The following is a 14,256-nucleotide window of genomic DNA, read 5'->3' on the forward strand; positions in this document are numbered from 1 at the left end:
GGTTGTAACATAACAAGAAGCAGAACTGCTGGGAGATGGACCAATACTTGATTAATAAAACTGCTGGCAAATTCTTTAATGACACATTTCCTGAATGCTAAGCCTTGCCTTGAGATAAACTCAAACCTGTGACCCGAAAGACATATGAAACTTTCTTTCCTCGAATTTGTGGGCTGCACTGTTGTGGGTCACTGCTCTGTGCCTGTGTGGGCAGTGGGGAGGCAGGGTGCACCCACCAGGCTGGAACAGAGAGGCTTGTGCCTGCACAGGCGCTGGGGAGCAGGACAGGGAGTTTCCTTGCAAAGCCTTGTCCTTCCAGCATCCTGAATCATTGTCTGAGTCCTCTTGTTCACAGGTACTTTGATGAAGCTGGTGCCGTGGTCAGGGGTTTTTCTTTGTTTTCTCAACACTGGAATCAGTGACTAGAAGTTTGTGCTAATGAGCATAAAAAAATTTACCAAGGATTCTTCTGCTTGGGCATGTTTTACCCATGTGCTTCCCCATCCCCCGGGTTACCCTTGGCCATGCTGGTGGTGCCAGGAGGATGCTCTGGTGGGATCTTGGGGGGGGGCGCTGGCCGGGCACCCCAAGGTGCTGAGATGTGCTGCCTTCCAGATCCTTCCCTGCTGCCTCCACTTCTGACCCCCAGCCCTCTGCCCCACGGCCTCCCTGACCTCCCTTGGCTGCTCCTCCAACGGTGAGTCACAGTTTGGGTTTTCCATCTTTTCCAGGTTATTTTTTGGCAATTTGTTTGGGACCTGTCTGCTTGCTGGTGATGCAGTTGCTACCTTGGAGGTCATGGCTGCCGTTCAGAGAGACATATAAGATATTGTGGGGGGAAAAAACATTAATTCTGAGGATAGTTTGTCACTGAGAGAGTCTGTGCAGTCTCCATCCTGGGAGGTTTTCAAGTCCCAAAGGGATAAAGCCCTGGGCTACCTGGTCTGATCTTAGTCCTGATGCTGCTGTAAGCAGCAGATGGGACTGAAGAGTGACTTCAGGGTCCCATGGGCTCCCCTCCCACCAACAGGCTCCTTCCCATGGCAGCAGCATCAGACCCTTGTGCCCAGGTCGCTGGGGATGAGTGCAGTGGCTGCTGAGTCACTGGGAAGGGGAAGGTTTCTCCTTATAACACACAAGCTGCCCCAACATGTCAAGAGCAGCACCAAGTCGGAGTGATGAGTGGGGCCTGCAGCTCACCCATCCCACTGCCCGAAGAATATTTTGGGCAATGGAGAGGTTTTTCTGCCCTCTGGGACTCATCTTATTAACGGCTCAGGCTGCTCAATTGATTTTATTGATGGGTAATGCATGCCCCAGTTAACTTACTGGGAGCAGCAGCAAAAATAAAGCAATAAAAATAACCCTGTGCCCATGTCACGGAAACATGCTGGATTATTTCCATTGGTGTGGTGGTGTGATTTCTGGATGAAGGAGACCCCTGGCTCGTGCTCCCCCCATGGGGGAAGTTCCTGCAGCCAGACCACTGGGCTGTAGTCACCTGGGGGACCTTGCTGGGGTTTTGTCCTGGGGACCCCATCCTCCACAGCCTGGCTCTTCAGATGACTTCCCTTAGTCAGTAGATGCTGAGGCAGGACCTGCCCAAACCTGGTCTGAATGTAAAGAAAAGTAGAGGCAGGACTTTGCTGCCTGCCCCATAAACAACCTGGAGGTGATGCTCCCGATCGTTTTGTCCCCTTAAACCGAAACCATGTTTTATTTCTCTCTGAAATTTTGTTTTCCTGGATGGTAAACAGCCATCGGGTGTCCCTCCTCCATGCTATGCCTAACCTCTGCCATGTCCTGGTCTGCAGGCTTGTGCCGTGAACCCCCAGTTTCTGCCCCATGCTCAGCATGCCCTTTTCTGGTGCAACTGGACCCTCTGAGGAATTGCTCTGGAGCTCAAGGCCAGCCTGCAGGGTAAGGTAAGGCGAGCTCAGTCCCTTTCCAAATGCTGGGTGGTCTTTGCAACTGCACTGGGGTCTCCCTTGGGCTATAAAACACCTGCAGGGAGGACATGGTTGGGCTCTGCAGACAGAGGTACTGCTGCACCACAGGGACCTAGATCCACGTGAGGGGCAACACTGTGGCGTGAGCAAAAAGGGGAAGGGGGTTTTGCTCCCTGCACAGTGCAGTCCTTCTCTCAGGGCTTCTATGAGAGGTGTGTTTTGCTGCTGGGGCCTCTCTCTGCAAAGGGGCCAGTGCAGTTCTGCACCTGTGCAGGTCTCACATTCTGCTGCCTCTGCCTTCCTGCACTCAGCTGCCTGCTTTCTGCCACGTTGGTCACAGGGTTCCATTAAAACCAGCTAAAGAGCTAAGCTGGGAAGTGCATAGATGGGGTAATTTTCATCAGCCACTCTGCTTTTATTACTAAAATAGATCTGCTTTGGCCTGGGGCCATTGTGTCGTCCCAGGCATTGACTATTGCAAATGGATGGCGGGGCAACATTTTCCATTAGCAAAGAGGAGGACATGTGACTCCGAGAGAGAAGACAGCTCCATAAAGCACAAATGTTGTAGCGACAGGCAAACCCACCTCTCTTCTCCCCTTTTCCTTTTAAAAGTGTCTCTAATCCTTGTTTTCTGCACCTAAAACCGTGGGAGAGACCTATACCTGTGACAAGATGGTGCCTTTTGGATAAGAGGATGGAGGGTTTCTCAGAGGAGCTGCAGGTGACCCCGTAAGGGGCAACAAGGGTAGAACTCGCTCAGAAACCTGTGAGGAGGCTTGTCCAAGCTCACTGGCAATGCAGTGGCTACTGGTTGCACCTGGCCTTAAGGGCACATCATCTGAAGTCTCTGCTGTTGCTGTCTGTGCCTCCTATGTGCTATGGGCAGCCTCTTACAAACACATCCATCTATAGAGGAGTTTTTGGGGAGGTGGAGGGTGGCTTTAGCTTTCCCACTGGTAGCTTGGGGGCCACAAGCTAAAGGAAGGATGCGTTTCAGAGTGCATCCTGGGAGGGTTCTGCCTCTTCCCTGCTTGCTGGCATCCCCTGAGCATGGCACATCTTGGGGAAGGGCTCCCTGTAGCCAACTCTATGAAAACCAGGTCATGGACTTGCTGGGGGGACTGAGTGTCCAGCCTGGGACCAAGTCCCCAAACTGTCCTCCCACAAGCGTTCATAACCCAAATCTGACCAGCCAGTGCATTTTTTTTCTCTCTAGCTTTAGTGTAGACACTTTCCTGCAATAAGTTTGGATGAACATCATGACATCCTGTAGCTCCCACCTCCCTCCAGAAAGGTCTCTGACCTCACTTTTCTGCCTTCCCACACTCACTGTCCAACATCCCATCTCTTCTTCCAGGCTTGTGCCCTGGCCCCTCTCCTACTTCCACAGGTGGGAGAGGAGCCTGGTGCCCAGCTCTGTGCAAGCCAGCAGCTTCCGGCTCAAAATGCAAATCAAGGTGTTGTTTTCATTTTAAATACTAAGCCCCCTTCAAGGCTGTCTCTGGGACCTCTTGCCCCATGGGATTTCATCCTTTGAACTCAGAGCTGATCCTGTGCATGTAGTACCATGACTATGTTACAGAAAAACCTACAGGTGTGAGGGACACCTGGAAGAGGACTCTGGTTTTGGAGACCACTTGGCACTGGGAAACTGCTGCTGCTCCATCTTGCATCCAGGCAATGCAGTGAGTGGTCAGTGCTGATGCTGGGGGCTGGAGATGCTGTGGGGCAAGCAAGCTGCTTGGGTGGGAAGTGTCCATGCCAGCAAGGGGAAGAGCTGGCCAGGGTGCGATGCGGGGCTGCCTGGTGGTGGGGGACATGCCTGCCAGTGGCAGACGATTTCCCAGTTTGACCCTTCTGCTTAATCTGAACTTGAAGGTGAACGAGCAAAGCTAGCGGCATTGATCTGGATGCAGCTGATAAGTGCCGTGCCGTGCCCTGCGGAGAGCTTGGCCCCCAACGTCACGTCCCTTTCTCACCATTTTTTTCCTGCCTCCCCTTCACGCTTTTCCAAAGCGATCAGTCAGAATGGGGCCTGGCACGGCACCCCACGCTGCCGACCTTGCTGGGGGCCAGGGGGATGCCATATAGGCGGCTGCAGAATGCTGCCCCATTGTCTGATGGGCTTCTCCCAGCCACCGCCGCCTCTCCGCCACCGGTAAGCCTGGCATCTGCCTGCCATCAGCTTGGGGGTGCGGGGAGGCACATGCTAAAGGCAAAAGCATCGGTACTGATAAAACCCATACCGTGTGCCAGGAGGCATGTTTCTTATAGGTAATGAAGTCGGCTGCCAAGCCAAATGCCAATTCTCCTGACTCGAGAGGTCTGATGCCCTAACATGCAGCGATGACTTGATGGTGTTTAATTTGGACTCATCTTGCAGAGCAAAATGTAACTTGAAGCATCTCCATGCTGCTCTTAAGTCTTTAGATAAAATGCCATATGAATGGGCAAATTGTATTTCTTTGGTCTGTTGGGAAACAAAACATGACTGTAGGTTGGAAACCTAGAACTTGCCGTGGCTAATATGTAGAAAGCTCTTTTTTAGGGAAAGAAAGATGATGCACCTTCCCTCAATATCTTCTGTGCTTTAGCCACAGATTTCCCACAGCTGAAAATAACAAACCATTTTAATCTAAGTATTGCTTGTTCTGATCTTTTAATCCAGCTTGCTTTCTATCGACAGAGGGGCCTAAAATTATTTCTCTGCCTGCCTCTCTATTATATAATTATTCAGAAGATTACTCAGGAGCCAGATGTAGCTGGGCATCACTGGGGAAGGATGAGGGGTCTGTGAACAGGGAGCTGCAGGGCTGGAAGGTGGGGGGCTTTCTCCTCTCCCTTTGCATGTTAGCCATCACAAAACGTGGGAGGGGAAAGCAGTGAGCTGAGTGCTTTTGGCTGTGTCTGTAGTTTGCATTTGAGTATGGCGTGTTTCTTCCTCGGCTGGTTTTGTTGCAATAAAATGCTCCATTGTCTGTCTGGTGGCTGGAGAAGTGTGACTCTCCGAGCCAGAGAGGATTTCAGGTGAAACCCTGCACTTCTCTACACCATTTGGGGCATTTTATTGCTGTACATCTGTCTTTGATAATAGCATGGTGAGACAGTCTGGCCTCAGGAAGGACCTGGAAATAGGGACTGTGCTCATGATGCCTCCAGTCCCTGTGGCAGAGCTATGTGTGGGGGAACAGCTGTGATGGAGAACCAGCAGTCAGGCTGAGTGCCGGGTCAGGACATGGTGGTGATGCCAAGAAGGCATGGAGGTTGCCAGAGCTGTGCTTTCTCACCAAAGCCTAACCTCCCATGGTCCCAACACTCTCTCTCCCTCTCTCTCTCTCACCAGAGCCCAGCTCTGCAATTGAAAACATCCAGGGATTGCTCCCACACGAAAGGTGCCAGGGCTAAAAGCTATTGCTGGTTCTCACCTTCCCTTGGCAGCCCTTTCACAGCCACACCATATGGGGGCTCAGTCAAGTCAGATGCTGGGAGCTGTGGCTTGTCTCGCCTTGCTCCACAGGGCCTCAGGGACCCTTCTGGGGCAGAACATCCCCAGAATTGTTCTGCATTTTAATTTTGGCAGGTGTCTGTTGGGGGACACTTTGAAATGTCCTTTGAGCCTGGCATGGCCACGTGATGGTGGGAGCAGGCAATGCCCACCCAGTGTGTACCACAATCCCTCCACTGCACTTGGTCCTTCTTCCAAGAAAGCTCTTCAGCAGACCCTCTGCCTTTGGAGGCAGACTTACATCCAAAAGCAGGAGACTTGTCGTCTCTTCCAGCAGTTGGTTGCTGCAACCACTGTGCATTAGCCAGGAGGACAGCAGAGGACAGGATCACGCTGGGGGGTTCAACAGCAATGCAGGGGCATGAGATTATCTTTTTTTTAGTGATGGAGAGGTTGTAACACATCCCCTTCCTCCAAGGCTAAGGGAGCCAGCTGAGCTCTGGGGTCTGCAGTCAGGGCTTCAGCCTGGTCCTTCCCTCTGCTGCTGTCTGCCTCTGAGATGGATGGTTTAGCACAGCCCATCACCAGTGGCCAAATGTGCGCTGCTGTACTCCCTCCTCTCCCTCCTGGAGGCTCTGTCCCTGGAGGGGATAGGCACGCACCGCTCTGCCGGTACCCTGGTAAAGCACCTCCAAATTTCCCTCTGCACACAGGCACGGGTGCTCATCTCAAGCTCCTTTCTTCTTCATGTTGAAAGTGTTGGCTGGTTCGCCCTCATTGCCTGAAGGCAACCCAATTTGCTCAGTGGCCTTTAAAAAAAAAAAAAATCAAAGCCCACTGAAATGACAAAAACATCAGCAGTGGGTGCATCCCCCTTTCCAGCAAACCGAGGGATTTGGGAGAAAGTGGGTCACGTGCTCTTCAACCCATGCCACGTGGTGGCTCCCCCAGGGCCAATGAGGTTTGGAGCCCTCTGCGCCGTACAGCGAAAAAAATCACTGGGATTTTTTTCCCCCGTAGCATTTTTCATCCTTTCCAAACGTGAAAAGACTGGCCATCTGTCTGGACCCCCCTCACGCCAAATCAGCACTAAAGCGGCTCTTTGCGGAAGGTAAGAAGATTTAAAAGGTTGTGTTGGTGGAAGACCACCTGCCGCATGCAACTTTCCCTACTGATGAAAATCAGGGAAGAATCATGAAATCAGTTGGGTCTGGGGCTCCAGTATGGGTTAAAAGAGCTTTGGATGCTTAAGAACTGTCTTAAATGAATCTCTTGTAGAGGAAATTTAAGTCTGTGTTGGAGGGAGGTGGGATTATGGGAGAGATAGGTGCGTGAGCAAGGGGGTTAGCTTAAGTTAACAGTTGCTGCTCAAGTCTCTCCTATAAAATACTTGCAAAAATGTTTTTGCAAATTGTTTTGCAAATTTTTTTTGTGAAATTGATTTGAAAAATATTTTTGCAAAATCATTTTGCAAAATTGTTCTCTGTTATAGTATGTGCTTTATTTTGATAAAATTCAGTTTTACCTGTCTTGCGGCTAATGCCAAAGATTGTACCTCTGGGTCGGGAAGCGTTCATCTCTGCGTTAACCAGAATATTCAGCCATTCCTAATTTGCGTGATTTACAGTGCAGGCTTTGGACAGTGTGGTTTATGTATGCGCTCAGAGTGGGAACAGCACAAATCAAATTGCCTTAAAGAAATTGATGGCAAAATAACATAGATGTTAATCATGTCTTAGTCTGGCAACATAATAAAAGCCCCAACCCTATTTGATTTAATTTTTACCTTTTGGTTCTATTTCCATTAGTTTTTTTTCCTTGCGCTGAGGAAATTTGATTTGGAGAGAGGAATACCTTTTTATTATGAGGCTCGCTTTGTTTTCTTTTCGGTTTGCCTTCAGATAACCATTTCATTCAGGGTGGCTAAATTCTTTCTGATACTGTCGCGTTTCTGTTGCATTTTCTTTGGTTACACCATTGCTTTATAAGTCGAAAAATGAAATATTAGTTGCAAAGGTTATAGAGGCAGTTGAAATCAATCCCAAAATATCATCGCCTTATTATAAAGGGAAAATGTTATCGGACGTGTTTTTCTTGTAATCTGAGTTTTCTGGGATAATGTAATTTTAGTATGAACTGTATTAGAAAATCTTATTTTATTAGTTGGAAGTCACATCCCGCTTAAAGATAAACCAGAAACAGAGGATCAAGGGTGTTGTGTTTAAGTTTCCATAAAATGATTGACCTTTGTTTTGACAGATGCAAAGACAGATGCTAGCCTGCATTTTGATACAGAAGCCAAACACTGAAAAATGGCAGTTTTTCCTAATATCTGAGGTTTTGCTTTTAATACAGAATTCCAAAATAATTCACTAATATTTCTGAAGCTCTTAATCTCAGACTTTTGCCCTCTCTTATGGATTAATTTATATAAATGTATTTAGTATTCTCAGATACAAAAGCATATATGAAATCCTTTCTTCCTGAGAAGTAACTTTAAAAAATGTTCTTTAAATCTTGCTGAATTAAGAGGACGTTTCTTTCTGAAGAACACCGATCATTTCAGGGCGGGGGAAAAAGGGCTACTGATCAAGACCAAGGGAAAAATAACCCCTCTTTAAGTGGTTTCAACATTATTTTAATGTTCTTATTGGAATAGGTGCAAATTCTGCCTTCAAAATGTGCTAGAGAAGCTGTGGAATTGTAGTGCAAAGGATCAGAAAATATTAATTCTGTCAGAATCGGTGGCATGGGTTGTGCAGAGCGGACCTAGCAAACTGCCTGCGCAGTGGCCAGCACCAATTTGAGGTGGAAGCGGAGGGGTCCTTGGCACCTGCACGGGGAGATGCTCTCCACCTTGCAGGATGCTTTTCTGGGTAACTACCAATGATGCTTTTAGCCTCTGGTTTGCTGGTCCCAGGACCACTTTTCTCATGCAGTCATTATTTTTTTCCTCCAAGTTGTGCACCTGCTTGGGAAACATGCATTGTCTGTGCAGCAAGGGGAGCAGGCACCTTGCTGGAGGCACGGTGCTGGCCAGCGTGGCTCCCTGTGGCAGAGAGGCTCATGCCTGGTGCATGGGGACGGGCTTGATTACACCATCAGCAGGGCACTTGCAGCCTTGTCTCTGATCTGTAGCAAAGCAACATGTCTGCTGTTGGAGAAGCAGAGGATGCTTTCCCATCCCTGGGACATGCTGCGTGGGGTGGCACCTCTGGCACGGAGTTCCCTTTCTTGCAGTGCAAGGATGGGTGGCAGCCTACATGGCTTGAGTTTGCCAGGCCTCTGCAGCTGCTTTTTGGCCATCTGAAATGGAAAGTGAATTTAAATGCTTCCCCAGTGGTGAGGGCTGTCTCCATCCCTGTAGTGAGCTTTTTTCAGCTTCTCGCTGAATGCCTCTGTCCTGGTGCTGTGATTGCGCACACATGTATATCTGGTTTAATGTCTTTATTTTATTCAGACTTTGCTAAATGAGCTGGTAGCATGCAGCGGGTGCCAGTGCAGGGCACCCCACTGACACCAGACCTGCTCCACCCCATGGATGCACTGTCTGCCAGAGCTGCTGGGGTACCACCCACCTGCGGCAGAGGCAGCTCAGGCTGTTGGTGGCCCATCCCGTCCTTGATTTCAGCAGGGACACGCAGCCCCCCCAGGGATGGGACCACTGCAGCAGCCATGCCCTTGCAGCCAGGGCTGGATCTGGGAACAGGTGTGGTTGTGGCCCCTTCCTCAGCAGCCCTGATTCGCAGCCAAGCAAATTCACCGATTCCCTCACCGGTGCGTTTTGCTCAGTGTTTAGACCTGAGGTTACAGAGGACCTACCACAGGGAGAAGGAGAGAGGAGAAGGCAGCTCTCCTTGATTTTAATCGGGGTTGAGGTTTAGCTGAAGTGAAAACAGATCAGGAGTGACAGTTTTGGAGCCTGCTGTCAGGGTCTGAGTGCAATGTGGCAGCAATCTACCCCCAGCTGCTAAGGGCCTCCATCCTCCTCCTCGCTGGTTGAACCCAAGGAGACCCACCACCACCAAGCGTGGGTCAGAGGCCATGCAGCCCAGCCCCACCACTGGCACAGCCGCCAGCTGGCTTTGTCACACGCCGCCTCTGCATCCTCCTTCCTTGCGGTGCTTTTGGTAGGGGCAGCGTCAGGCAGGACATGGCCTTGTGGTGGCCACCGAGTGTGGGCTCACCCCTGCTTTTTCCAGCCCTGTGTGAATGGATGCTTGATAAAGGAAGGATGGAGTTAGTGCTGCATCCTGGCCAATCCACTCAGTCCTGGCCAAGTGATGATGGGTTGCTTCTGCAGGGCAGGAAGAGACCCCAAGGGTCTCCCCTCCCATGTCTCCTATCAGTCTCCCATTCCCAAAGAGCATCTCTGGCTGGAGTGAAAGTCATGGGTTTAGGCTTGTGGAAAAACGGCACAGGCAAAGCATGGGACATCCAGCCCGGAGCCTGGAGGAGCTGAGATTTATGGGGCCAGGCTAGTCATGTCTTCCCCATTGGTCTTGCTTGGTCCCAGCACATTTTCCTAAATGTGGAGGGGACCAGCAAAATGATGCTGTACCCAGTCTGTCCCTTATGTCCCCAGCCTGTGGGGGGAAACATGAAGACCTGCCTGTCCCCCAATTCCTAATCCCTCAGGAGAGGCTAGGACCTGCCCCATGTCCTTTGAGAAATTTGGTGGCATTCACGAGAGTAGCCCCAAACCCTTTATCTTTCATCCTGCACATCCTGGCATTGGGATGCCATCTACTTCTTCATAAATCATCAGCTAAATCGGTTGGGTTTTGTAGAGACTGAACATGGTCAAAATAACATGTTCCTTGTCTGTCTTGACGTGGCACCTCCTGCTTGTCCCCATGTGCACTGGGTCAGTCTGTCTGTCCACTGGCACCTGGACAGACCCGTCCAGGGCAGCCCATGCACTACAATCCTTGTCCCTGTTTCCAGGGATTAGAGAGTGAAATGGAGATGGGACGAGATGAGGCAGTAGATTGCTTTGCTGTCAGGATGAAGAGATTTGTGGACTGCCCCCAGATCAGAAGATTGAAACCGGAGGGAAATTATTGGGATGATACTGCCCGCAGGATTAAAGCCAGGGCAGCCAGCAGGCTCTGGAGAAGTGGAATGAAGGGGGGTCATGGGTGGGGGAGCTGCAGGATGCCTGCTGCTCCAAGCTGTGGGGAGATGCTCCTGATTGCATCCTCATCTGTTTTGGAGGATGTACTGGAAGTCGATGCCCCTCGGCCCCTGCTTTCCAGGATGCCTGAAAAGGCATGCAGCGTGATGGACCAAGGTGGAGAGACGGGTAAGGGGACAGGAGGCCCTGGTGGCTGGATGAAAAATAGTGGTGGGGTGGGAGCAGGCAGTTGGTGCCTGTTCTGGAGGTGTTGTGGACACATATGCATCCATGCAGCAGCGGTGTAGAAACAGGATGGGGAAAAGTCTTGTGCTGGTTAAGTCCTTTCAGCGCTTTTAGGAGAGGACTGAGTTACCTCCTCGAGGTTAAGGTTGCACAGTCTCTGGCATGGCAGTGGGATAAACATGCCTGTTGCTTTCTGCATTCCTGAGACCCTGGAAGGGCTCCCCTGTCAGCTGCACCTCCAGTTAAAAGGATGCCAGCAGTGTGCCTGGAGCTCTTTGCAGAGCTCTGCCCTCTCATTTCCAGGCTGCTGGAGGAAAAGCTGCTTGTCCTCCAAGGTCCACACAGGTCCCTGTGGTCTCTCCTCCTTCACGAGCAGACAGCATGGACCTGTGGCCACGAGCATCCTTTTTGGGGTGTCCTTTGGCCTTCCCATGAAAAATGGCACGTAAAAACTGGCACAAGAGACTGCTATCTGATTGTCTCACCCCTCAATCTCCAGAGGGGTATATTTCCAACGCTGGCTGTGCTGGCATCCTTTGGGCAAGTCATGGGTTCTTCAGAGCTGGTCCATGGCCCTGGTAGAGCATCTCTGAGGCGTCTTTTGAGGCATCTCCCAATGTGAAGTGGTGTCTCCTGGCTGCTGTTCCTTAGCCTCTGGCTAGGGCAAAAAAAGCTAAACTGGGTGGCATCCCTGAAGCATGACTGACCCTGGGCATAGCTCAATGTCAAGGTTATAAGTGCAGTTGTCCAACAGAGGTGGGCTTTCTTTGCAAATATGCAAATGTTTGTAAGATTTAAACAATGATGACTGGCAGAATGACATTGTCACCAACAGCACATGGCTGCAGGGAAGCTCTTTTATGGTACCTGACCTGGATCTTCTTTGCTGCAGTTTAAGCCTCTCATTCAAGACTGTTGCCCTGTCTCCCCTCCCCTGTCCTGAAGAGCCTTGGTTCCTTCAAACGCTTCCCCATGTTTGCTGGCCCCAGGGATCCACCTCATCATTCTTGGTTTCCTTCTGCAGATCTTGAGCTTGCAAGTTGAGTTGTTACTTCCAGCCCTTTTCAGGTGGATGAGGTCCTCTGTTTCTGTATGCTTAATTGCACAGAGCCAAGCTCCATACTTTGCCTTGCTGAACTATGTCTTACTTTCTCCCCTTCGCCAAGCTCGCTTTGGCTTCTTGCCCTCCTCCTCAGTATATTGGTTTCCCCCACTTGGGTAGTCACCTGGCAGTTTAATGGGAGTGCCACTGGTAAATATTTTGGAGGGGTTTAGAGCATTTCCCAGCAATCTTCAAACAGTTTCATCTGCCCCAGGCTTCCCTGGCTCTTTCAGGACAATGCCATTTAGCACAGTATGAACAGCTTTGTTACTGCCACCCCTGTACTACCAGTTAGGGCATATCTCCCCTCTATGAAGACTTATCTTAGGGGGTGTTTATGGCTGTTGCTTGCAGAAATGCTGGATGAGTTGGCCTGACTCCCTTCACATCACATGAGTTTCCCCAGTCTCCAGTGGCTCCATCCAGGCACCTTCTGCAGCACTGCTAGGGGTGTCCCACCACACGTTCAGGGGTGCAGATGTGGAGCATGGCACTGAAATAGTCATCTTTCTGGCCTCCACAGTGCAAGGTGGTGCCATTTTAGCTAACTCAGGAAAGCTTTGGGGTTTTTTTCTGTCTCTCGGTTGCTGCTGCAGAATTCACCCTGCTCTGCAGAGCTGAGCCCTGCGGCAGGGTCCAGGCTGGGGTGCAATGCAGTGCTGCTGGCTCTTCCTTCCTGAGACAAGCAAGGCACCTGTGCTGAGCAGAAACCGAGCCAACACTTGGTCCTCACTTGTCCATCAGCAGCTCCTCTGGGTCCCTCGCACCCAGCTTCTCCAAAAAAGTTGGCTTGGGCATGGAGGAACAGCCAACATTTCAGGAAAAGCTGTTATAGATCATTGTTATCTCTTCTTTAATCTGCTGGCCGGCCAAAAAGCTGTGATGAAGGAGACAGAGTGACCTTCCTTATCCCAGGAACCATTATTTTCTCAGTGCACAGGGTTTGGAGTACACCCAGCCTTTGCTAAAGGATCACAGACATCTGAGGATGCTCTTGGTCACTGAGTTGTAATGGACCCAAGTAGTGCAAAGAGCATTGACCCTCATCATCTAATGGGTCAAAATCTCTGATGTACTTAAGCAGTTTGACATTCACTGAAAATGCTATTTTTATTGGCAAATTGTTCCAAAAGTAACCAACAGGGTGAATTGGAAGTGGCTGAATTAATGTGTTGTTCTGACTCACCCACTCACCCCAGCCTTCCAAAAGCAGCTTTTAATTCACTACAAAATTGAACAAATTCAGTGAAGACCATTTGTTATTCAAGCAGGGTTATCTCAGCTTGTCCGGAAGGTGGTTTAACAGGTTCAAGTCACTGATTTTGCCCAGGTTCCCAAAATCAATGATCCCTGAAACCACCCCAGGCAGGATTTTCTGGGTTGCACAAGGGCATCTAATAGCTTGCTCCTACTAAACTGAATTTCCCTCACCATTGTGTGTCCAACCTCTGCTTGTAACGCAGCAGCAGCTTGTGAATGAATGGAAATTCTGCATTCTATAGATCTCTGCAGATATATATCTCAGGTATGGCTACCTAAATTTTCCCTAAACCTGGTAACTTACATAAGCCTTCAGGTTTTATATCTTCTGCAGATGCACCAGGGCAAGAGGTAGGTACTGTCATCCTGCTGGCCTGTGGTGTGGTAAAAGTTATTGTGTGCAAGACCTTCATCCTGGGGTGATGGGTAGGGAAGAGCTGCAGTTTCATTCACTAGCCTTCACACAAAAGATTGTGATAACAGCACCGCCATTGCAACAAAACCAGTTGTTCTCCTCAGACCGGCTTGCCATAGAGACAGTGGAGACTAACACCATCTGACATGCGGGGCCCGATTCTGATTTCACACGTGATTGCGCATCTGTGCACCAGCCGTGCCAGGGTTGCACTTCTGTGGGTGGCTGCTGCTGGTCTTGGTTAACTGTTGAGGCGCAGTAGGCTGCGATGAACCACGTGGTGCTCAGCAGATGTGCAAGGACTCTTACTGGATATCCCTCCCTGGGTTTCCAGCATCCACAGGTTGGAGTCAGGGGTTTGTTCTACTCTTTGTTGTAGAGACTTGCAAGCTTTTCGTGCTCTCTGGGACAGGTCTGTGCTGGAGGTATGCGATGCTGCATTTCTATTCCTCTTGGTTTCTCCATCAGGTCAGAAATCACTCTGAAATGCACGAAACCCCACTGAAAACCTACCAGTGTTAGGTGGGTTCAGCAGAGGCAAATAAGGCTGGTACAGTGGACACCCAAAGCCTGATATCAGCGTGTGGGTGCACCAGATGAAGTAGAAATACAGGAAAGCAGCAAGGAATTTCCTGGAGGGGAGAGCAGGCTTAGCACAGCTTTGTGCTGGTCTGAGAAGAGAGGTGTGCATTTGGTTGGGATGTGGCTGAGCCCACCATG

General features: G+C 50.1%; 1 protein-coding gene across 1 annotated transcript in view; it reads left to right on the forward strand.

Annotated features, from left to right (window-relative positions):
• The window catches only part of PCBP3 (poly(rC) binding protein 3), a 65,002-nt gene that overhangs the window by 11,508 nt on the left and 39,238 nt on the right, over window positions 1-14,256 (forward strand). Inside the window, exons 3-4 of the mRNA XM_075094195.1 lie at window positions 616-697; window positions 1,815-1,920. Coding sequence (XP_074950296.1) covers window positions 1,846-1,920 — 75 coding nt within the window. The 5' untranslated portion in view covers window positions 616-697; window positions 1,815-1,845. The remainder of the gene's footprint in view (window positions 1-615; window positions 698-1,814; window positions 1,921-14,256) is intronic.

The sequence above is a fragment of the Phalacrocorax aristotelis genome, chromosome 5, assembly GCF_949628215.1.
Source record: "Phalacrocorax aristotelis chromosome 5, bGulAri2.1, whole genome shotgun sequence".
NCBI classification, from domain to species: Eukaryota; Metazoa; Chordata; class Aves; order Suliformes; family Phalacrocoracidae; genus Phalacrocorax; species Phalacrocorax aristotelis.